The 21,139-nt window shown below is 55.4% G+C and overlaps 1 protein-coding gene across 5 annotated transcripts in view; it reads left to right on the top strand.

Moving 5' to 3' along the window:
• The window catches only part of TNRC18 (trinucleotide repeat containing 18), a 56,715-nt gene that overhangs the window by 12,486 nt on the left and 23,090 nt on the right, over positions 1-21,139 (top strand). For 2 of the 5 annotated variants that reach the window (XM_030483491.1, XM_030483489.1), the window contains exons 3-15: positions 5,859-5,984; positions 6,388-8,190; positions 11,290-11,392; positions 11,726-11,931; positions 12,087-12,233; positions 12,628-12,812; positions 13,533-13,956; positions 14,460-15,407; positions 16,039-16,214; positions 16,930-17,066; positions 17,510-17,638; positions 19,477-19,651; positions 20,714-21,077. In XM_030483491.1, coding sequence (XP_030339351.1) covers positions 5,859-5,984; positions 6,388-8,190; positions 11,290-11,392; positions 11,726-11,931; positions 12,087-12,233; positions 12,628-12,812; positions 13,533-13,956; positions 14,460-15,407; positions 16,039-16,214; positions 16,930-17,066; positions 17,510-17,638; positions 19,477-19,651; positions 20,714-21,077 — 4,923 coding nt within the window. The remainder of the gene's footprint in view (positions 1-5,858; positions 5,985-6,387; positions 8,191-11,289; positions 11,393-11,725; positions 11,932-12,086; positions 12,234-12,627; positions 12,813-13,532; positions 13,957-14,459; positions 15,408-16,038; positions 16,215-16,929; positions 17,067-17,509; positions 17,639-19,476; positions 19,652-20,713; positions 21,078-21,139) is intronic. The other 3 variants (XM_030483492.1, XM_030483494.1, XM_030483493.1) reach the window with 3 other exon arrangements.

The raw sequence follows: 21,139 nt of genomic DNA, 5'->3' as shown, positions 1-21,139 counted from the left end.
AAAAGAAACAATAGAGAGCTGTGCTGAGCTGGGGGAAGGAACTCGCTTTGGCTTTTAAGGTAGTGATTTCTGCAGCTGAAGGAAAGCGACGTGACGCTGTTTGAGCCGGCAAAGGCCGGGAGCGCGGACCCCCCGCTGGAAGATGCTGTCTCTGAGCTCACCGGGGCCCTTAGAAGATTAAACGGGGAGTTAAATTGATCTGGCTGTTGTGGATCTGGGGGATGAGATTGGAGGCCCTTCAGGGGACATGGAGAATCGAGGCTGTAAATTAAGGCTTTGAAGCAACTGCCAGTCCCATAACACGGGGTGTAAATACGACCGGGTCGGGTTTTGGGGAGGAGGGTTGTGATGGCTTTGAGGACAGGGATGGAGCCCGGCTGCTGCTGCTGCGGTCCAGGAGCATCTGATCCGGGGGCTTTGGTTTCAGCCCAGCATGTTCAGGGGCTTGTATCGCTGGTGTCTCGTGCGTGGCACAGAGTCAAGGCGGCTCCGGTGCCTCGGGTGTCACTGGAGCTGCCCTGGCAGACAAGGGGAGGAGGTGGCAAAGATTCACCCTGTCAGCACTCCTGGCTCTCAGCTGTTTGCAGCCGTAAATGCATGCATGAGAAATAGCTGCGGCCGTGCTGCGTGCCCCTGCGTTGTGGGGCAGAGATGTGCTGGAGGGGAGGCCCTGAAGGGGTTTCCACTGGGAAGCTGGAGGGAGAGGATCAGGGATGCACCGGTGCTGGGATGGTTTTGATGGTGGGAGGGGGCTGGCGGCCAGCGGGTACTCGCTGTGCTTGGACTTCTCCCAATTCCCTTCCCTCCCTCCCTCCCTGCAGGGATTCATGAGGACAGAAGCGTTTATCCAGCTGTTTGTGGCATGGACTGGTGTCCTAGTTGGCTGCCTGCGAGGCGCTGCGAGCTGGACTGGGGAAGAGGTGACCGTGCTCCCAGCCAAGAGCGGCTCCTGTTCCATGCTAGAGCCCAGTAGCCAGCTGAGACCACGGCTGCAGATCTCCCTTGGGTGCCCAGAGTTGAGAACATCCATGGCAATAAACCCAAAGCCTCGCTGCTGTGTTTCCCAGCCCCTCATAGGGCTTGGCTTTTTTGGCTCGGGGCTCCTCTGTGGCCACAGCCCCTTGCACAGTGCTGTGTGGTGCCAGCCTGCTTCCTGGCTGTGTGTCTGTCCATCACAGCCCCAGGATGATGGGGCAAGATGCCGGCGGTTGGAAGTATTTCATAAGTAGCAAAACCCATAACGGGCAGATGGGGCTGGGGGGGAGTTGCTTCACTTCTCCCGGGGTCTTCCGGTGGCAGGGCTGTGGCTTCTCTGGTACAGATGGCTTGTGCCTGGGGCTCAGCTTCAGTTCTTCACAGACAGCATTGCACGTGGTCACCTACTTGCCACCGTGGTCATCAGAGTGCTGTGTTCTGTTGCGTGATTCCCTTTGAGGTGGCAGCAGGGACCAGAGAGCTGTCCCATGCCATGAGCGGGGGCTTTGCGGATGCTGCATCTCCCTGGTGCATCGGTGCTTGTGGCTGGTTTGGAAAACACAGAGCTGGGCTAGGAGGGTGAATTCCCCATTGAGTGGTGTCTCTGTGTTGCTCCCGCTTGCTGTACTTCACCCTTGGTGGGTGCCCAAGTGAGCTGTCACCTCTGTGCCAGGTCGGCAGCCAGCATGGGGGGCAGTGTGGGGATGCTGTGAAAGTGCCACCCGGGTGCTGGTGCACAGATGTGCCACATCAGGCACGGAACCTGGCTCGTGGGCCTCAGCTGTGTCCACAGGGAAGATGGAGTTGAGCTCCAGTGTGTTCCCTGCAGCATGTCCCCTTCCTCCCTGGCTCTTTCACAACCCAGGCTTGGGGTGAGATGGAGAGAGCCCCCAGGTGACTGGCAGCGTGCAGTGACTGCTGCACCCATGTCTTGCCTGCCTTTGCCACCTCTGTTTCCTGGTGGCTCCCTCCTCCTGGGGAGCTTTGGGTAACCCTGAGCAGGCTGAGCACGTGGGGCCACTTCCCTCCAGCTTCCCCCGGTGCGACCTCTGGCCTCCAGACGTTTGGTGTGTGGTTTGTGTGGTTGCTGGTATCTCATCTCCCCATCAGTCACATCCCCTCTCGGTGGTGAGTCACCTCTCCCCCACTCCTGGTGCCGTTTTTGGAGAGCTGAGCAAAGATGAAGGAGATGTTTTCAACAGGGCTGACACATCTGCACCCGCCAAGTTCCTCTAATAACAGCCCTTAGTGATTTATGTCTCAATCGTGCAAGACAGGTACGTTTTATCATCTTGGAGCTGGGAAAGGAGTGGGACTGGTGTGCGTCCCCCCTCTGTGTTCATCCACTGCACCCACTGGAGCATCACAGTGCGTTTGGCGTGTGCATTTGGGGTGCTGGCTGTCACCTTCCCGCAGGCTTAAGGGGTGATCTCTGTGCCTCTTAAACCCTTTCACCCTTTGAGCTGGGCTGTGTCAGGAGTGCAGTGATAGGACAAGGGGTAATGGGTTTAAGCTTAAACAGGGGAAGTTCAGGTTAGATACAAGGAAGAAGTTCTTGACTGTGAGGGCGGTGAGGCACTGGAATGGGTTGCCCAAAGAAGTGATAAATGCCCCATCCCTGGCAGTGTTCAAGGCCAGGTTGGACAGAGCCTTGTGTGAGGCGTCCCTGCCCATGGCAGAGGGTTGGAACTGGATGATCTTTAAGGTCCTTTCCAACCCAAACCATTCTGTGATTCTGTGTGTTACTGGCAACGCACTCACATGAGATTCGTGTTGGTGGTGCCTTTCCCGGGCAGCCAGAGGCCGCGCTGATGGGCACATGCGTTTGGCACGGTGTGGCTTGGCAGGGGAGGGGGGCACAGCGCTGCCAGCTCACCCCTCCCTGCCTGCACCACGGTGCCAGCCCGCCTCTGGGCGCGCAGTCGGCTGGAGGAGCGTGGCTCAGCCTGCCGGGACCTGTCGGCGTGTCCCTGGGCGAAGCGGATCTTGCGCTGGTTCAGCAAACGCTCTGGCCCCAGGCAGATGGAGATGGTTGTGGTTTCCCCCCTTTCCCCTCCCTTTCTGCTGGCAGAAGCCCATGGTTGGGGTGAGCTGTGCGTTGCTCACTGCGGTAGAGTTTCTCCCCTTGGCATCGCTTTCTGGCGCGGAGATCCAAGGAGGGAGCGACTTGCCTGAGGCTGCCTCCTGCAAATGCAGCTACTTAGAGCATGGAGAACAGTTTCACCTCCAGGTCCTGCCCGGGGGAGCAGGGCAGCAAGTTTTGAGCTGTGTGCAAGTCTAATGCCAGCCCATCAGCATTGCTGCTGCAGGGCTGTATGCAGGAAGGGATGCTCTGGCAGTGCCTTGAGGTTGGATTTGCATCGGGTTCATCCCCAGGAAGGCTGTGGCTCGGATCCCTCCTTCCTGTGCCGGCTCTGGTTCCTGGCTGGGATCAGGCCAGGTAAATACAGCCCAGGCAGCTTCTCCTCTGGGCACTTTGCAAGGGAAAACGGTGTTGCTGGTAAACCCGACGCTGGGCTTCAAATGGCTCTTTGGTTTTGCTGCTGGGTGATGCAGTCAAGTCTTTGTACCTGCCCCTGCCTCAGTTTCTCCATCTGCTTCAGCATAGCAGCTGGAAAACCTTTGTGAGGCCTCATCTTAACACTGGGCCGTTGGAGGGGGGATTTCATCTGTTCTTTGGCCACTGTCATCCCACAGTTCCTTGTCCCCTTCTTGTTTTGACCTATCTTCCCACTTGTCCTCTTCCTCCTGCAGCCCTGGACTGGGGCTGGGTCCCTGTGGTGGAGTTTGTTGCTGCTGATTGTGAAGGAAGCACCAGAGCATTTGAGGCTGGGCCTGGCCCTGTTTTGTCCCTGGGCAGGATAAGATGCCTCAGGCAGGGAGCTTCCCTGGTAGGACCGGGAATATAACTGGTACCAAAATGTCTCTTCAGGTACCAGCAGCTTAAGCTCTGTGGAGGTGTCCCTGTGCTGGGTGGCAGGGCTGGATCGTGTCCCCTTCCTGGAGCTCTGCAGGTGGCTTCTTGGTCCTTGCACCATGTGCAAGTGGGGACATACCACAGGCATCTGTGCACGGCAGTGCCTGCAGCGCTGGGATGTGATGTCCATGCGGGAGCGGCTGCAGCTGGGATGATGGTGTGGCTGGGAAAAGGGGCTCCCATGGGGAATGTGTGGGGCCGGCGCTACTGGCTGGTGTGGCATGGGGTGCTGCAGGGGGGGTTTGCCATGCTGCAGCCATGTGCTGTGCCAGATGGGACTCGCGTTCCATTGGAAGCGTGTTGCTCCTGCTCCAGACACTGGCTCATGGCCAGCCCAGCCGTGCCGGCGCGGCGCGACGGAGGTGGTGTGGCTGAGGCAGACACGCCGTGCAACGGAGCTGCTCACAGCTAAGCCAGGGTAGGTGCTCCTGGGTTCTCCCAAGCGCTCTCCAAGCCCTCCAAGAGGCAGAGGTGTTTGGAAATGCTCCAGCATGAAGGTTTCGGGGTTACCAAGGAGAGGTGTGAATGCGTGTGTGCGCTCAGTGCCTTTCAGACACCCTGCACAACGTTAAATAGCAAGTTTTACCCGCTGGGAACGGGCTCTGCATTGAACTTCATGGGCACAGCAGCTGCCCTGGTCCTGCCGCTGGAGGTTGGTGTGTGCGGGCGATGCCACTGGGATCTGTTGGGTGATGGAAGTGGGCCAGGAGCTGCGTGGAGCACCACGTTGGTGAAGCACATATGCCAGGATGCAAACATGTATGCGAAAGAGATCCTGGCTGTCTAAATAATGTGAAATATTGACTAGCTCTTACAGATGGTGCTCCACGTGCAGCTCCGGGGACTGAACTTCGCTGTCTCCCTTTGGGTTTTTGGTACAATGATGTTTTGATCCAGTTGGATGCTGGACTCTTGAGAAACTTGTTGCCTGGTTGTTTTCGGTGGGATCGTTGAATTTTGGGGAAGTTGGTTGCTAACGGGGCGTGAGGGGAAGGGAGGAGGGCTGCAGAAGGGCTTCACTGGCTCCTTCAGACTCTCCTGATGGCTTTTATTTGTGTTTTAAATGATGGCACCAACTGGGATGCTGGTTCTCGCCGTGGTGGGGTTTGTAGTGTTGCGCGGGTGCCGTTTGGTGGCAGTGTTGCAGAGGAATTGCTGCCTGGAGCCAAGAGCTCCTGTTATTACCACTATTACAGTGATTGTATTCGCTGATGATGATGGTTATTTGCATGAGGACGTTGCTGGGGGGGCCCACTCTTGGAGGAGGCCCCAGTGTCCAGGACATAATCCAGACCTCTGGCAGCAAGGCCTTGGCGACACGCTGCTTTCCTGTCAGACTGTGGGTGGGTGGTTTTCTGCTCTGTTTTGCTTCCCTCCGGGATAAGATGCTGGTTTGGGATACATGAAACTGTGCTTTGTGTGAGCTGCTGTGGAGGATGCTCTGGTGCTTTCCTAAAGCCTGTACCCAGTGCTGGGCTGATGGGGCTGTGCTGTCAAAGCTGTGCTGGCAAGAGGGTCTTATCACTGCTGGGGAAGCATGTTGGGGAGTCCCCTCTCCCACAGGTCACTGTATGTGTGATAAAACAGCTTATCAGCCAGGTGGTTTGGTCATTCAGCCTTCAGATTTAAGGCTCTGCTCAGAAGCAGTATGTTCCATCAACTGTAAAGTCAGAGCCCCACAGAGGTGCCAGGGGGACCCGCAGTGGTGGGTCAGTACGTGTGGGGGGCCCAAGCAGCATTCCCCCCATGGGCTGTGTGCGCTGTGGGTTGTGTCCCCGCAGCCGCCGCTCCTGGCGCGCGAGGGACTGACAGCCACAACAGTCTGTGCTCCTGCAGGGCTGGTTCCAAGGCAACGTGCAGCTTGGGCTTAAACATGTTTCCCTCTTCTGTTTCCCGTTTTCCACAGGCTTTTCCCATCTGCCGAACGGGCTCTACCCATCGTACATTCCCCTGAGCCACCTCGAGCCCCCCAGCGCCGGCAGTCCTCTCCTGGCCCAGCTGGGTCAGCACAGCCTCTTCGAGTCACAGAAAGGTAAGTCTGGGTTCTTGCAAGCCTCTTCCCTTGGTCATCCCTGGGTGCTCATCCTGTCCTTTGGGCCTGCTTGGCTGCTGGGATGTTAAGGGTAAAGATCAGGAATGCCCTGGGGTTATCATCCAGGGATGTTTCCTGGTCTGAGCAGTGCCATGGTCATGGTTGCGGCTGTGCTGTAGGTCCCTCCTTGAAGTCCCCATGTGCTGCCTCATCCCAAGGCTCAGTGTGCATCAGAGACAGGGCTGTCCTGCATCCCACCTGGAGGTGTTCTCCTTTGCCCTGGTCCTTCCTGGCCATGTCTGACACATCCTTGAACCCCATTCCCTCCCAGTTTGCCACCTCTCTCTTGTCTCTTTAGGACTGTTGCAGGCCCACAGTAATTTCATTTGCTTTTGCTCTCCAGATGGGTTCTACCTTTCTGGCCACGCAGGCCAGTCTGCTTTGCACCCGCAGCCTCCCCTCTCCAGGACCGCGGGCAACCACACATCGAGCACTTTGCTCCGGGAGAAGGACCTTGGGCAGTTGCACAAGAGCTCGAAAGAAAGCCTCAAAGACCCGGGTGGGAAGGAGCGGGCATGCCGGAGCGATCTATCCCTGCCCTTTGCCAAGAAGGAGAGCAAGCCGAAGGAGGAGCCCCGGCCCCGCAGCGTGGTTGACCTCACACAGGACACTAAGCCCGACAGCGACCGGAAAGTAAGCGTGGTGGAGAAGGCAGTGAAGGTCGGCGACCGCCTCTCCCCGTTCCTGGCTGAGCACATGCCAAATCGGGGTGGTGGTGGCGGGGAACCCAAGTCCAAGAACCCGCTGCAGAGCTCTTCCCTCAGCAACTGCAACGGTGGTGGGGACCCCATGCTGAAGGTCCTGGGTGCCGAGCAGGACCGCTGTGCCAAGGATCCCGCTCGGCACGATGAGAACATGAGGCCTTCTGCGCATGCTCACGCCGAGCGGCTGAAGCGAGGGGAGCCCCTCCTGCCCTCCGTGGGTGCTTTGCACGTCTCCTGCAGCTGCCCGTCCCCGCATCCCTCACAGCCGGGGAAGATGACGCCGGCCACGACATTCCCTCCGCAGCCCATCCATTCCAGCATGTACACCATCTTCCCGCCGGCCAAGGAGCTGGGGAGGGAGCACAAAGTCATCGCCCCCACCTTCGTGCCTTCGGTCGAAGCCTACGACGAGAGGAGCGGGCCCATCCAAATCGCCTCGCAGGCCCGCGACAACAAGGCAAAGGACAAGGACCTTGGCAAGGTGGGGGTGCTACAGTCACCCACGGAGCGGTGCCTCGCGGATGCCTCCCGCACGCTCTTGTCCCAGGACTTTTCTTGCCACAGTGATGCCAAAAGGATGGAGGCTCTGAGGGAGAAGGGCTCGGTGATCAGGGCGAACTCCATGGCACTGAAGAGACAGGTTACTTCGGAGCCCTTCCTCAACCGGCCAGGGCTGGGCTCTCCGGAGAGCAGGGAGTTCCTGGCCTCCAAGGACTTGCTGAAGCCGAGTCCGGAGGCAGAGCATCGCCCCTGTGAGCGGGACCGCTTCCAGCGATCCAGCTCCAAAGAAGCAGCAAAGGTTTACAGCACTTTGGACTCCTCCAGGCAGCACCTGGACCACGCTCAGCTGAAACCACCCGAGCAGAAGTGGAAGCCCTTTGAGATGGGCAACTTTGCCACCACGCAGATGGCGGTGCTGGCTGCGCAGCACAACCATGTCACCCGGGCGGAGGAGGAAGCCAAGAAGGTCTATCTTGACCCCAGCGGCTTGCCACGGTCCTCGGTGGTGGGCTCGAGGGGCGCTGCGGACGTCCTCCACCCCGCCTCCCATGGCGAAGGGTCGGCCATGCAGAGCCTCATCAAGTACAGCGGCAGCTTTGCCAAGGAGACGGCGTCGCGGCAGAGCTGCGGCAAGAAGAGCCCCTTCGGTGGCTTGGGCAACGTGAAGTTGGACTCTGCACAGCTGGGCGCCTCCAAAGTGCAGCAGCTGCTGTTGCAGCAGCCAGCGAAGCAGCTGAAAAGGGACCCCGAGAGACCCGAAAGTGCCAAATCCTTTGGCCGGGAGAGCATCGGCTCCCAAGGCGAGGTGGAGGTGAGGCACTTGCCCGTCGGCATCGCCGTGGCCGTGGCCCGGCAGAAGGACAACAGCAGCAGCAGCAGCAGCAAACTGGGGCCCAGCTTGGCAGACAGGGATCGCTCGCTGTCTCTCAGCAGCATCAAAGGTAGGTTCCCCAGGCCTGCCTCAGGACTTGCCTGTGGGTTCTATTCCCTGCGGAGAACAGCCACCCAGTGCTCTTGCCAAACTCATTTCATGGCACTGTGTGGCATGAGCTGAGTTTGGCATCCTCAGCTCCCTTTGCCTCCCCTTCCCAGCCAAGGGCACATTGTAAACCACAGTGGGGAGCAAGACTCCCTGTGCAGGAGGGAGTCCCCTTTCCCCACCTTCCATCCCCTCTGTCTACCCCATCTCCATGTGTTTGATCCCTGTTAGCAAAGGGGCTGACAGGGAAACCACTTAATCCACCTTTGTGCTGGTCTTCTAATCCCATGGGTTTGATTTAAGCCATGTTGCTGGCAGGAAGGGGATGGCTCTGGCGAGATATGTGGGGCTCTGCTTGGCTTCTGTAGCAAGATAACACCCAGGGGCTGCCCAGCATGGGGAGAGCTTGCCTCTGGTGTGCCAAGGAGCGATGCCAAAGCAAGCGGCCGGCGAGCAACGCTTGGCTTTCCATGTTTAGCCTTTGCCTTTCCCATTTTTCTCTCTTTGCTCCCCTCTCAGCCAGCAGCCCCTCTCCCCATTCCCATCGCCCTCCCTACTGCCCGGAGGACCTCGTGGGCAGCACAGGGAGCTGTTTGTTCAGCCGTTCAATCGTCCCAGACGCTCCCAGCTTGCGTTAAATGTAATTTACTGAACCGAACTAAAAGGCTGCAAACAAGGGTTGAATTCTGGCAGGCCTCCGGGCTCGTTGCTAAGGGATGCAGTTGGCTTTCAGACAGAAAACAAGACTGCTTTTCTCCTCCTCTCGCCCCCCAAATGCTGCCCCCCCCCCACCTTTGTATGCCAAGAGAGATTCGTCTAATAACATTAGCTTGCTTGCGCTGAGTGGACGGTGCTTGAATGTTTAGACCTTTTAAGAAGGAGAAAGCAGGCTTTAGTTGGCTAATCTGTAGTATTTGGCAAGTGAAATGCAAGTATTTAGTGCTGGGCATTGGTTGTCAAGGGAACGGGCCTGAGCCTTTCCTCCATGCATAACTGATTGAATTTTTCTATGCGGGTCCGTGCGTCATGTTCATATATAGAGACAAAATGATCATTCACTGTCTGGACAATCATCGGTCTGTACAGAAAAGGGACCGTCCTGTCGGCGGGGTAGGGGCTAGGCAGGAATGAGAGGAATAAGAAAGTGTGTGTGTTTGGATGGGGGATGAGGAAAAAAAGATGCTAAACCGGTCTATAAATAACAGAGCACAAGTAGTGGAGATGGGAGAGGGAGGAGTGGAGGTAAAAGAACAAAGTAATGGGTTTCTAATAAAAGGCTGAGGATCAACTCACCTTGCGCCAAGAAAGAGAGGCTGAGTGTTAACCAAAGGTGTGCTCCATATTACTGACACTGAAGAGGCAGTTGGGCATCAGTTGGGGGAAGATAAGTAGGAAAAGGGGCTCCAAGGGGGCAAAAACCTGGGCTAGGGAGTGGAAGGGGGTTTGTGTGTGTGTGGGGATGCTGGCAGAGAGGCAGGGAGGGATGCTGGGGCTCCGGAGGGGTTCACAAGCCCCTGTGCCTTTTGCCCTGAGCAATGGAGCATCGTTCAGTGAGCCAAGGAAGGGCTGGTTGGGACAGGCACTGCACACAGTGTCCTGGCAGCCTGCAAGGGAAAGGGGGTGACCCTGGAAGGTCCTTTGGGAGGAAGAGGTGTGTGCCAGGTTTCAAAGCATCTTTGCTTTCTGCCTGAAGTCCACGGAAGGAGCCTTGGGGAGAGGAGCTGGGAGAGATGTTGTCTTGTTCCTGGATTCCTTCTGACAGTAAAAGCCAAGGGAATTGGAGACTTGACAGCAAAGAAACCATGGGCTGTCCAGGTTTGTGGAAATACACAGCGGAGCCCTCCTTGAAAAGGCTGCCTGTCAGCAGGATAGACTTGATGCTCCGAGATCCTTTCCTGTGTGCCAAACCTTATCCAGATGGGAGAGCGAGGACCCTGGCAAGGGCTGCGGGGAGCCAGGGCGCAGCCGTGCGAGGCTGTGCTGCGCTGCTGAGCCCTGTGGGGTGCAGAGCATTGCCCGGGCAGGGAGTGAGCAGGGGGGAAGCAAACACCTTCCTCCTGGTCCTGTTAGACCCGCCGGTTGCTCGCTGCAAGCAGGGCTGGGATTTAGGTGTGGATGGTATCACCAGAGCATAACATGGAGAGGGGCAGCAGGGAACTGTGTAGAAAATGCAAGAAAGAAGCTAGGGAAAAATGGGGAAAAGCAAGCCTAAAGTCAGGCAGCTGGGGTGAAGATCTTGGATAAAGTAAGTGATGGGTGGCTCCAATACCTGGTCGTGGCACTGCTGTTTGCTCCTATGAAGGTGGGTCCTAACGTCTCATAGACACAGCTGCTACTGTGCCAAGCTGTATTTGCAAGAGCTCTTCTGATTCTGGACAAGCCGTTTCTCCAGCCAAACATCCAGCCCCTCTTTTTGGACTCTTGCCCTCATCTGCCATATGTGTCCCAGCCTCGCCAGCCCCTTTCTCGTTCCATGGCTCGGGGAGGAGGGAAGCAGATTCCCACTAACAGATTGAAGTGCAGAGAGGTGCACGCTGGTTTTCTGAGGGTCTGTAGTGCTGGTTCTGCCTGTTGCAGAAGGACAGGGATTCAGAGCGTACCCATTGCTCCCACACTGGTTTACAGGAGCAGAAGGTGCTCTTCAGAAGATGCAGAGATAAAACCCAGACCCCTGCAGGATGCGTTAAGCAGCACTGTGTGGTTTGATGCAGGGATTTAGCTGGGCCTTGTCTCCTTCTGGGATGGGAAATCTGCCACTGGCCTTCAGCAAAAGCAGCCCTGTTGGTGCTGGTGCTCCCAGGCTGGTGGTGTCTTGGCCTGGGAGGCTGCTCTGGCCTGGTGTGTGGGTCCCTTGATGACTTGGAGACAGGAAGATCAAACCACTCACTACAAGTGAGAACAGCCTTGCCCAGGACTTCAGGACATAACCTCGTAATAGTCTTGGTGGCAGTGGCATTTGGGTGTGCTGGCTCCCAGGGTCCTGCTTCTCCATGCCCAGAGGAGAGGGGACAGTTTTCCACAGGCTGTTTCTGGTGTCTGATGGTGCTGGGTTGTCTCTTAGGGCACGGACGCTCAGAAGATGACTGTGGGGATGAGAGGAGCCGCCACCGGGACAGCCACCTCCTGGCAGGGCGCTTGGAGCGGGATCAGGAGAAGCTGCTCAGGTGAGGGTTGGAGGGAGATGGGGTCTGCCCGGAGAGAGGACAGGGTTGCATCCATCCTGGTGTAGCTGCTGGCACCAGAGGAGCACTGAGTGGGGCACCATGGGGTTATAGGCAGATCCTGCTGCAAATCTATGCCTGTTCCAAAGGGATGGAGAGATGGGATGTTTTATTCTGGACACCTCCATCACAGCTCTCCTTGAGTGTCTGACCCTGGTTTGCAAACACACTCATGCTCCAGACTGGTCCATACCCCTAGGCTCCTCCAGCAGCCGCGCAGCAACCTGCAGCACTCAGACCCTCTCTCACTGTCTCTCTTGTCTCCTCCATCACCAGAGAGAGCAAGGAGCTGGCAGATTTTGCTCGGATACATCCCTCCGGCTGCGCCACCAACGGCTTGAACTCCAACCTCATGGTGACAGGAGGCCCAGCCCTGACGGGCTCTGGGCGCTGGTCTGCAGACCCGGCTTCGCACTTGGCAGCCCACCCCTGGCTTCCCAGGACAGGGAGCCCTTCCATGTGGCTGGCTGGCCATCCCTATGGTGAGTGTCACACAGATGCAGTCCAGGGAGAGGTGTTGCTTAGTGCTCACTGAGGCTGCTCTCTCATCAAAGGGGAAGGGGGTATTTTGGAGCAATCAGAAGATGACTTCTCATATGGGTAGGAGCCGTTGCGACTGTGGTGTTTCTTCTTCCAGGACTTGGTCACCCTTCCCTGCACCAGGGCATGACTCCAGGCTTCCCCCCTGCCATGGGGGGAGCTCTCCCTTCTGCCTACCAGTTTGCCAGAGACCCACAGTCGGGGCAGCTTGTGGTGATCCCCAGTGAGCACTTGCCACACTTTGGTAAGCTCTAGGTTGGAGGTGAGCTGGCGCCTTGTTAGGTCTGTTTTGGAGGTGGAGATCTGTCATCTTCAGCAGTGGCTCCTCATCCCCTGCAGGACCCCGCGGAGTTTGAGTCCTTGGTTAGGAGAATCTAATGGGCTCAGCCAGGGGCAGTCAAACCGAGGGTGCCTAGGGGGCAAAGCAGGTCAGATGGCCCCAGGACCCATGGGGTGGTGGGAGTAGGGCTGCCAAGGGGAAGAAAACATGCTTTCCCCATTGCATTTCTGCATAGCCCAATGTTTGGTGTCCCCCATTCCCTGGGATTGGGGTAGAGACGCTTGCCCTGAGTGATCCTGAATCCTCTATTCTTCCCCATCCTCCTGCCTGCCTGACTGCATCTCTGCTCCTTCCCCAGCGGAGCTGATGGACCGGGCACCCCCACTGTGGCCGGCCATGTACCCTCCGACCAGGAGCTCCCTCCAGCACGCTCACCAGCTCCAGCTCCTCTCTCATCAGCAGCTGCTGAGGCAGCACGAGCTGTACATCCTGCAGCAGCAAGCGGCCCATGCCATGGAGCTACAGAGGAGTGCCCAGCTCGTGGTACGTTCTCAAGAGCTTCCTTGGGCATGAAATGATCCCGGAGTTGGGAGCGTGTGTGGGGAAAAAGCAGCTGTGCCTGTGTTGTGTGTCTGAAGGGTATGGATGCATTGAGTGATCCAGCCCTGGTCCCTGGGATATGAGGCACACAGGGTTTAGAGCCATTGAGCAGTGCTGTCAGGAGAGCAGCCCAGCAGCAGCACAACCGCGATTCCTTCCCTAGGGATGGCTCTGTTTAGTTGAGTGGTTCCATCTCCGATCACCTCCAGCAGCTCAGAGGAGCGGCTGCAATACTGGCAGCAATCACACTGGGTCCTGGAGCCAGCTCCCATTCACCAAATGATTTTGGAAGTCGTGAGCTTTCATTTGGGTGTTCTACATCCGTGTAATTTTTATAGTGGTCATCTAGTTTTCAGCCTTCGTTTTACCTGTGTGCTTGCTGGGCTGGGGGCTTAGGAATAGAAATGGTTTGCTTTGGTTGCAAGTGAGAGCTGAGACACCCTTCAAATGATTCCCGGAGCTGGGAATTTGTAAAGAAAGCTGTCACAGATCAGTGTCACCCTCCATCAGGTTGGTCTTAAAACAGTGTTGCACTGGGGAATATGTGTTTTATTCCAGTGCATCTTTGATAAGATCATGTTTAGGTCTTGCTCGGTGGTAGGTCTGTGCTGCTTCCCAGGAGCAGGTAGAGATGTGCTGAGTTCTGCTCTGTTCTTGTTGCAGGAGAGATTGAAGGCAAACGAGCAGCGTGCGGATATGGAAGAGAAGGTGACGAAGCAGAGCCTGGACAGTGCCAAATCAGGCCTTTCCTCCTCTGCCCCGGGACTGGTGCATCGAAAACCACCCGTGCTGTCTCCCAGCGCCTCCACGTCCTACAGCAAGGCTGTGAGTCCACCTCCCCTCTCTCCCAGGGCCTCACCCGTGTCTGTGCTCAAAGCTGAGGTGATCCAAAAGATGGAGGAGCCACCTTCGCAGCCAGCCTACTCCTACCCTGCCACCCCCAGCTCCCATCCTTCCAGCCCGCCCCCCGCCTCTCCACCCCCTGCCCCTGCCATCCCTCCAAAGGAAGAGGCACCTGAGACTGTGGAGAAGAAAGACCTGGAGCTGGAAAAAGAAGCTGCTGGTCCATTTCAGGCCTTGTTCCCAGGTAAGAGAGCCCTGCTTTGGCAGAGTCCCGTTGTGTTTGTGCCTGCCTCCCTTTTTCTCCTTGGCTCTTTCCTGCTTCCATCCCTTCCCCTAGGGAAAACCATGTAGCTCCTCTAAAAGGCAAAGGAAAGGCAAGGACCAGGATGGTCTGGGATCTGGGTCTGGTGGACTGGGATCAGTGCCTGGGTTGTAGGGCGACCTGGGGCTGTAGGCTGTCTTCTTCCCTTGGGTTGAGCCTGGGTTGGTTCCTCAGGGCTGAAGTCTCAGTGGGGAAGGATACAAGAGGCAGATCTCTCTCCAGTTGCAGGAGAGTGCTGGAAAGGTGCAGAAGGGACTTCTGGGGTGCTTGGCCAGGAGAGGGGTACCCAAAGCAGCTACTGCTTGAGAACAGTGAGAGACAAGAGATGATGGAAGCAGAGGGAATCCATCTCTATACCCTAGTGAGAGAGAAGGTGCTTTGGAGAACCGGACATTACACAGCCTGTCCCTTGTGATATCTTGCAGAGATCCCCCCGGGATATCCATTCCAGTCCCTGCCTCCCTCCTTTGGAAGACACTACCCCTACCTCCTGCAGCCCACCGCAGCATCCGATGCGGATGGCCTGGCTCCTGACGTCCCACTGCCTGCTGAAGGCTCTGAGCACATGGAGCTTTCCCCAGAGGTCAAGCCCATCCGCCTGTCTCCGTCCAAAATACTAGAGCCCATCCAAGCAGCGGCAGAAGAGGAGTCTTTGGAAGAGAGGGTGAAATCAGAGGTGCAGATGGAGGAAAGCCAAGAAAGCATCTGTGAGCAGGACATGGGGACTCTGAACATCAGCACCTCGGCAGCCGTCCCAGTGCAGAACGTGGACAATTGCAATCTCCTGTTGCACCAAGGTGAAGCTTTGGGTGCTATGGAGCAGGACCAGGAAGACCTCCAGAGCTGCCCACCTCCTTACCAGGTTGTGGCCTGCCCTGCAGAAACAGAGGCTCAGGCAGAGACTGGGAATGGAGCAGAAACCTGCTCCATGCACATGGAATATGACGGTTTGCTCGTGCACACGGAGAATGAGCCGCCTGAGATGGACTTGGCACCCCAGCGGGAGGAAGCCTCTGTAGCCATGGATCTGCAGAGCACTGATGTGACCCGGGGAAGGGAGTTTCCCAACCTGCCCCCTGAGGAGGGGGAGCAGGGAACAGAGATCCCTTCCTACACAGAAGAAGCAATCTCTTGCCAAATCCCAGCTCTGGACATCAAGCCGGGCGACCCGCTGGCTGGGATGAATGCTTTGGTGGCTGCCACAGAGATGCCTCAGGCTTGTTCCATGTTGACTACCACCAGTGTCACTCCATCCCAGGTGAAGGTGGAGGTGTTAACTGACCAGGCCTTGGAGCACTCCTTCCTGCAAGGGATCACTTTGCTGAGTGAAATTGCAGAGATGGAGCTGGAGAAACGGAAGCAAGAGATGCAAAGTAAGTCGTGAGTACTGAGTCTGGCCAGCCTTGGGCCACGTTGGGTCTCCCTGTATACGGTCCCCATGCTCTCTGTGCAGGTAGGGGTCTCCTGCAGCCTCAGCCAGGCAGCAAGGAGAGCATTACTCCGAGTTGCAGGAGCGGCTGGTACTTTGGATGGGGTTGGAGCAAGGTTGTTGTTGCAGTAGGCTGAGCTACGTGTGGCTTTTGTACTGCTCTCCCCTTCCAAAGGCCCTCGCCATGTCTAGACAGTTTGTGGTATGCGTAGCGGAAACGGAGCCCCACTTGCTGAGAGCTGCCAGGGTAACACCCTTCTGGCAGGCACTGAGTCTACAGTCTGTTGGGGTTTGGCACAAGAGGCCCCAGTAGCTCCAGATGATGCTTTCCAAGAGCTTGGCAGGTCCTGAAAAGAATCTCACCTTCCAGTAACTTCCTGAGGTGAGACGTGATGGGAACTGCCAGTTATACCATGGCTGGGTACAACAGGAGATCTCAAGTAGGAGCAAAGGGTGGCTGGAAGGCTCCTTGAGCTGCCATGGTCCAGAAAGGGACATCATCCTCTCCTTGTGCCTCCTGGAGGAGCAGTCTTGGAATGTGAATCTCTAGAGCTTTATTTTTCTGTCCTTCCCAGCAGGTCCAGAGAGTTTCCCTGTCCGGCCAACGCTGGAGAGTTTGCTGGCTGCCAGCACCCACATGCTCATGGAAGTACTTTCCACCCCCTTTATGGAAAGTCTGAAAACCATCCGGCTGCCTCGAGAGCTGAATCCCAACAAAAAGTACAGCTGGATGCAGAAGAAAGACGAACCCGTAAGTAGCTCTTGAGTGTGGCTGAGCCTGAAAAGCCACAGTGCATCCACTCACCACAGCTTGCTCTTCCAGCCCTGGATTGCCACCGGGCTTGTGCTGCCCTCCTGCATTCCCAAAGCGAGCTGGTGCTTCCCTCACTCATGTTTGTAGCTGCCCAGGAGTCACTGTGGTGTGATTTAGCTTCTCCCTTGTTTGGGATCACCACCATTGAATTCAGCAGGACCCTGGGCAGCCCTAGAGGTGGTGTTTGTAATACAAAGCCAGCAGGAACTCATCTGTTAATGCTTTGGTGGGGGGGATAAATAAAGATAGTGGCAGGAGGGTTTTTCCTTGGTTTTTTTTCTTTGCTGGCTCTTCCCCATGGGAGAGGCTGACAAATGACTTTGTACCCAGCAAGTAAGTGCTCCAAGACAGGGAATATTTTGATCTGTCTTGTTAAATAAGGGAAAAGAGACTCCATGGGTGTATTTTACCCTTCAGGTTCTTTCCCAGTGTTGCTGTCCCTCAAAGCTGATACATCAGCCACAGAACATCTTTGCCTGGCAGGTTTCACTTGGGTACCACTCTAGGGTTGTGCTTGTTGTGGGCAAAGATGCTCTGCTCCAGAGTTAAGCACGGATGGCTGCAGATCTTGACCATTGCAAGGACATCCCAGTGTGGGTGAGGGCCTGAACATCTCCTGAGCTTCTCACCCCCTTTTGCCTCCCCACTTTAGATGTACTCCATCAAATCGGCCATCGAGAACATGGACGCGATGGAGCTGGATTACAGGATGAGGCTGGCGGAGCTGCAGCGGCGCTACAAGGAGAAGCAGCGGGAGCTGGTGAAGCTGCAGCGCCGCAGGGACTCCGAGTAAGTCGCAGGCTGCTCACTCGATCCGGGATTGAGAACAGCCCTCCATTCCCTCCCTGTCTCCTCTCCTCCTGGTACGGCCCGCCAGAGCTTTGCACTGCACACTCCTAGGCTATGTGACACGACAACCTGAGCACTGGTGAATGCAGCTGGGAGACCGTTGTAGAGACACACCTTGGCTTCAGCAGCTCAGTTTAGCAGTTTGGTGACAGGAGAAGGTTCTGGGTTGGCTCCCGTTCTTGCTTGCTTTCTTTTCTTCCCGCCCCCCCCCCTTTTTTTTCCTTCTTTTTGGATTTACTTCCTTTATTTTTTTTTTTTTTGTTTCCCGTTTTGCTTTTTGGTTGCAAAATTTGACTTTGCTTTTTGTTTTCTTTGCCTTTTTGGTTTTTGGTTTTTTTTTTTTGTTGCCTTGGTTAACAGTGAAGCGTGTGGTTTTTTTAAAGGGAAAAGCATGACGAGAAAAGTAGAAGCTTGGCAAGAAGAGGCCCTGGAAGGCCCAGGAAGAGGAAACTTGGATCAAGCGCTCTGTCACCCATTAAGGAGAGAGGGAAGAGTGACAGCAAGAGTGGAAAGTAAGGCTGGAATATGGGGAAGATGGGAAAATGGCAGGGTCGCTGCACCAGGGTCTTACTTGGGGACAGCATCTCGGATGCAGCAGGGGCTCGCTGTGGCATTGCGGTGACAGGCCGGTCTATAGCAGCAGCAGTGTTGTGGAAGTGTGTGCGTTTAACGCGAGTGTGTCCTTCCAGTGGGAATACGGTGCCAGCGTTTTCCCTTCCTGCTGGTAGAGCCCGTGCCTATGGTGTTGGGTGCAAGTAGGACAGGCTGAGTTGAGCGGTGAGGTGGTGCGGAGGAGCCGGCTGGGCAGGGAGCTGTAGGTGAGCTTTTGGTGTCGGGGAGCGCGTCCTGGTGTGTTTTTAGGAGAGCAGATGATGCAAGCGGGTGCTGGAGAGCTGAGTGCAGGATGTTGGTGTCACAACCTGGAAAGACAGGGCTAATCTACTTTGTAGGGCCTTTCTGCGGTGTTTCTGCTGGCTTCATCTCTGTCCCCTTCATCAGTGGGAGTTGGTTTCGCCTGATCTCTCTCTTTCAAGGGTCCGGATCATTCTTTCTTCTGCCTTTTTCTCTTGTACAAGTCCAGCTGCTCTTGTTTGGATGCCTGGATCTCACCACTGTTGGCCATCTAACCATCCATAGATGGCCCAGTCTCTCCCAACTGGAAGGCACCTCCAACCTGCTTACATATTTTTGCAGATGTCCTTTCAAGACTACGGATCAGGTTCAGGTGCCCAGCTCCCACTGACCTTGTGCTGCTTAAAACCTGTCCTCTTGGTGGCTTTGTGTTCGTGTTTGGGTGGCTGAACAGGCTGGAGGTGTCCAGAGGTGGCTGGAGCTGTGCATGTGTGCGTGCATGATGGTATTGCGTGTGCATGTCTCCGCATCGTAGGAATGCTTCATCAACCTGGCGTGGGAGATGGAAGGATGAGGATACATCCTCAGCTAACATCCAGGGCCTGAGGTGTTGGTTTAGCTGTCTGTGGAGGTCAGCAGAGAGGATGGAGGGGAGGGAAGATGCCTGGAAGCTCAGGAGGCTGCCCTGTGTTTAGTGGCTTTGTGGTGGTGGTATGACCGAGGTCAAGGAGGTTTAGTGTGAAGGAGCTGGTGTATGAGAGCTTTTAATGGAAGCTTGGTAGAAGTCTTGAGGTTTTGACTGATGATCCATCAGATAGTTCCTGGAGACAGTTTGGGAGCAGTGAAAGATGTGCTTCTAGTCTCACCTACTTTATTTCTTTTTTTATTATTATTATTTATTTACCCTCTCCTTTCCCCCCAAATCCTGAAGCAAGACTGAAGATGTAGCTCACAAATGCCTCTCACATGGAGGTAGATTGCTTGTCCTTTAAGCGAGCCAGTCCCTGCAGTATCCTTGTTCCTCCGTGTCCTTACCACCTCCTTGCTCATACCCAGGCAACCAGAGCAAGTGTGTGGGCAGTGAGGCGTCTCCCTGGGCCTTGGGAATCAATCTGCATCTACAGAGTCCATGAAAGTAGAGGTGGAAAAGACCTACAGGGCCAGCTCAGCTATCTGTCCTCCCCTCTGCTGCTCTGTGCCCAATCAGGCAGTGTCTGGTGGCTCTTACTCAAGACACCAAGTACTTCCTTTCAGAGACCACCCTGCAGGTCTCTGATTCCGGGCACCTTCATCTATGCTGGTGGCCAGGAGTGTGCAAGAAGGGCTCCTTGGCTCTCCTGTTTGGTGGAAAACCTTGTCCAAACTGCTGTCACTTCACAGTGGGCTCTCACTGAGGATCCCCACTGTCCTACAAGGCACTTAACCTCACTTTTGAGCTTGGTGGGGATCACAGGGAGGAAAGCCCTCCACCTTGACCCATCCTCTGCTTGGCTTGCAGACTGTGCAAGTCCTTGTTGCTCTCCGAAGACTCTGAGACTGGTGAGGGCATGAAGAAGAGGCACAAAGGGGCCCTCCCGGAGGAGGACGAGGATGTGGAGAGCGGCAGTGGCAAGATGAAAGGGAGGAACCAGAGCTGGGAAGAGCACGATGCGGCTCCCAGCTTCTCAAATGAGGTCAGTGCCCTTGTGGGGAACATGGAGCCACAGGCCAAAAGAAGATCTCATTCCTGCTTTGCTGGTGTTGGCTTGCACTGGATAACTCCTCCTGATCTCAGAGCGTCTGCTCTCAGTTCACATGGGTTTAGAAGCTCTTCATGAGAGGACTGTGAAGTGGAGGGCTGTTTGCAAAGGCTAATGTTGGCTTATGGAGGTCGGACCCCTTTGGTAGGCAGCAGAGAGGCAAGCGCCTTGAAGCCAGCCAGAGCATTGCAGTGTTGTGGTAGCTCTGAATCCAGAGCAGTGCTTGTCTTACCCTTTTGCCTGTGGAGGCAGTGGAGGAGAATGAACTTCCTGAAGCGAGGAAGGAATGGGAGCTTTAACTGCTATTTTAAACACAGGGTTTTCTTCTGCTCCTGTTGAGGCAATGAGATATTTACTGGAGCTTTAAGCTGCTGCTGAAATCCAAAGTGCACACAGGCAAAATACTGAGTTACAGCTGCTGTTATCTAGCTGTAGCACATGTAAAGTATATTTATTTTCTTCAAGAAGCAAGAAAGTACTGAAAATGATGTAAGCACTGGCTGTAATGCAGTGGTGCTGATGCTCTTGCTGAGAGGTTTTTAGGTCTTTTTGGCATCCCAGCCTCTGGAGCTGGTGATTATGTGGAAATCCGTATTTATTTGGCTGGGGTTTTGGGTAAAGAAGATTTTTAATCCTTGTGATTTAGAGAAAAGCTTGTAAAACCAGTCCAGACATAGCCTAAACCCCAGTTGTTGTTGAGCAAAACGAACTCCAAAATATGTTGTTCTATGAACATACTTCGTTTGGAAGAAAATTCAGTTTTTCTAAGTTAATGTTGTGATTTTGTAGTGCTCGATAAGGGTACAGCTGTGTTGCTTGCTGACATCTTCCTCCCTAGCACCGTGGTGGGTTATGGCCACTGGGGCTTAAGACTATCATTTGAGGCCTTATTAACTATAGTGCATTGGAGACTGTTACAAGGGCTAGTAAAATCCCTCAGGTCTGCCATGATACCTGCTCTGTATTCACCTCTGTCTCTTCCTTTCACCTCGGCAGTTAAAGCTCAAAAAGAAGAAGGTGCCATCAGATCAGGAGCAGCTGGCCAGCAAGCTTGACAAGGCTCTGTCACTCACCAAACAAGACAAGCTCAAATCCCCCTTCAAGTTTGCTGACAGCTCTGGGGGCAAGTCAAAAAGTAGTGGAGGTGGCAGCAGGTACCTGCCACCCCATGAGGCTCTGCCGAGCAAGGAGGAGAAGAAGAGCCTGGCCAAGAACCTGGGGCTGTCACTGAAAAGCACCAAGGAAGGTAAAAACAAAGTGGCTGCCAAAATGAAGAAGATGGAGGTGGGGTTAAAAGTCAAAAATCAGCTCAAGGTTTCCCATTCACCAGCGATATCTGAAGTTAGCAGCTACTCCTGTAGTAAGTAACCCCTCATTTATATCTTTTTACAGTGAAATCTGTTGTGGGGGCTTGTTGGTGTT

Source organism: Strigops habroptila, chromosome 4 (genome assembly GCF_004027225.2).
Source record: "Strigops habroptila isolate Jane chromosome 4, bStrHab1.2.pri, whole genome shotgun sequence".
Classification (NCBI taxonomy): domain Eukaryota; kingdom Metazoa; phylum Chordata; class Aves; order Psittaciformes; family Psittacidae; genus Strigops; species Strigops habroptila.
This window is presented reverse-complemented; position numbering and strand designations above follow the sequence as displayed.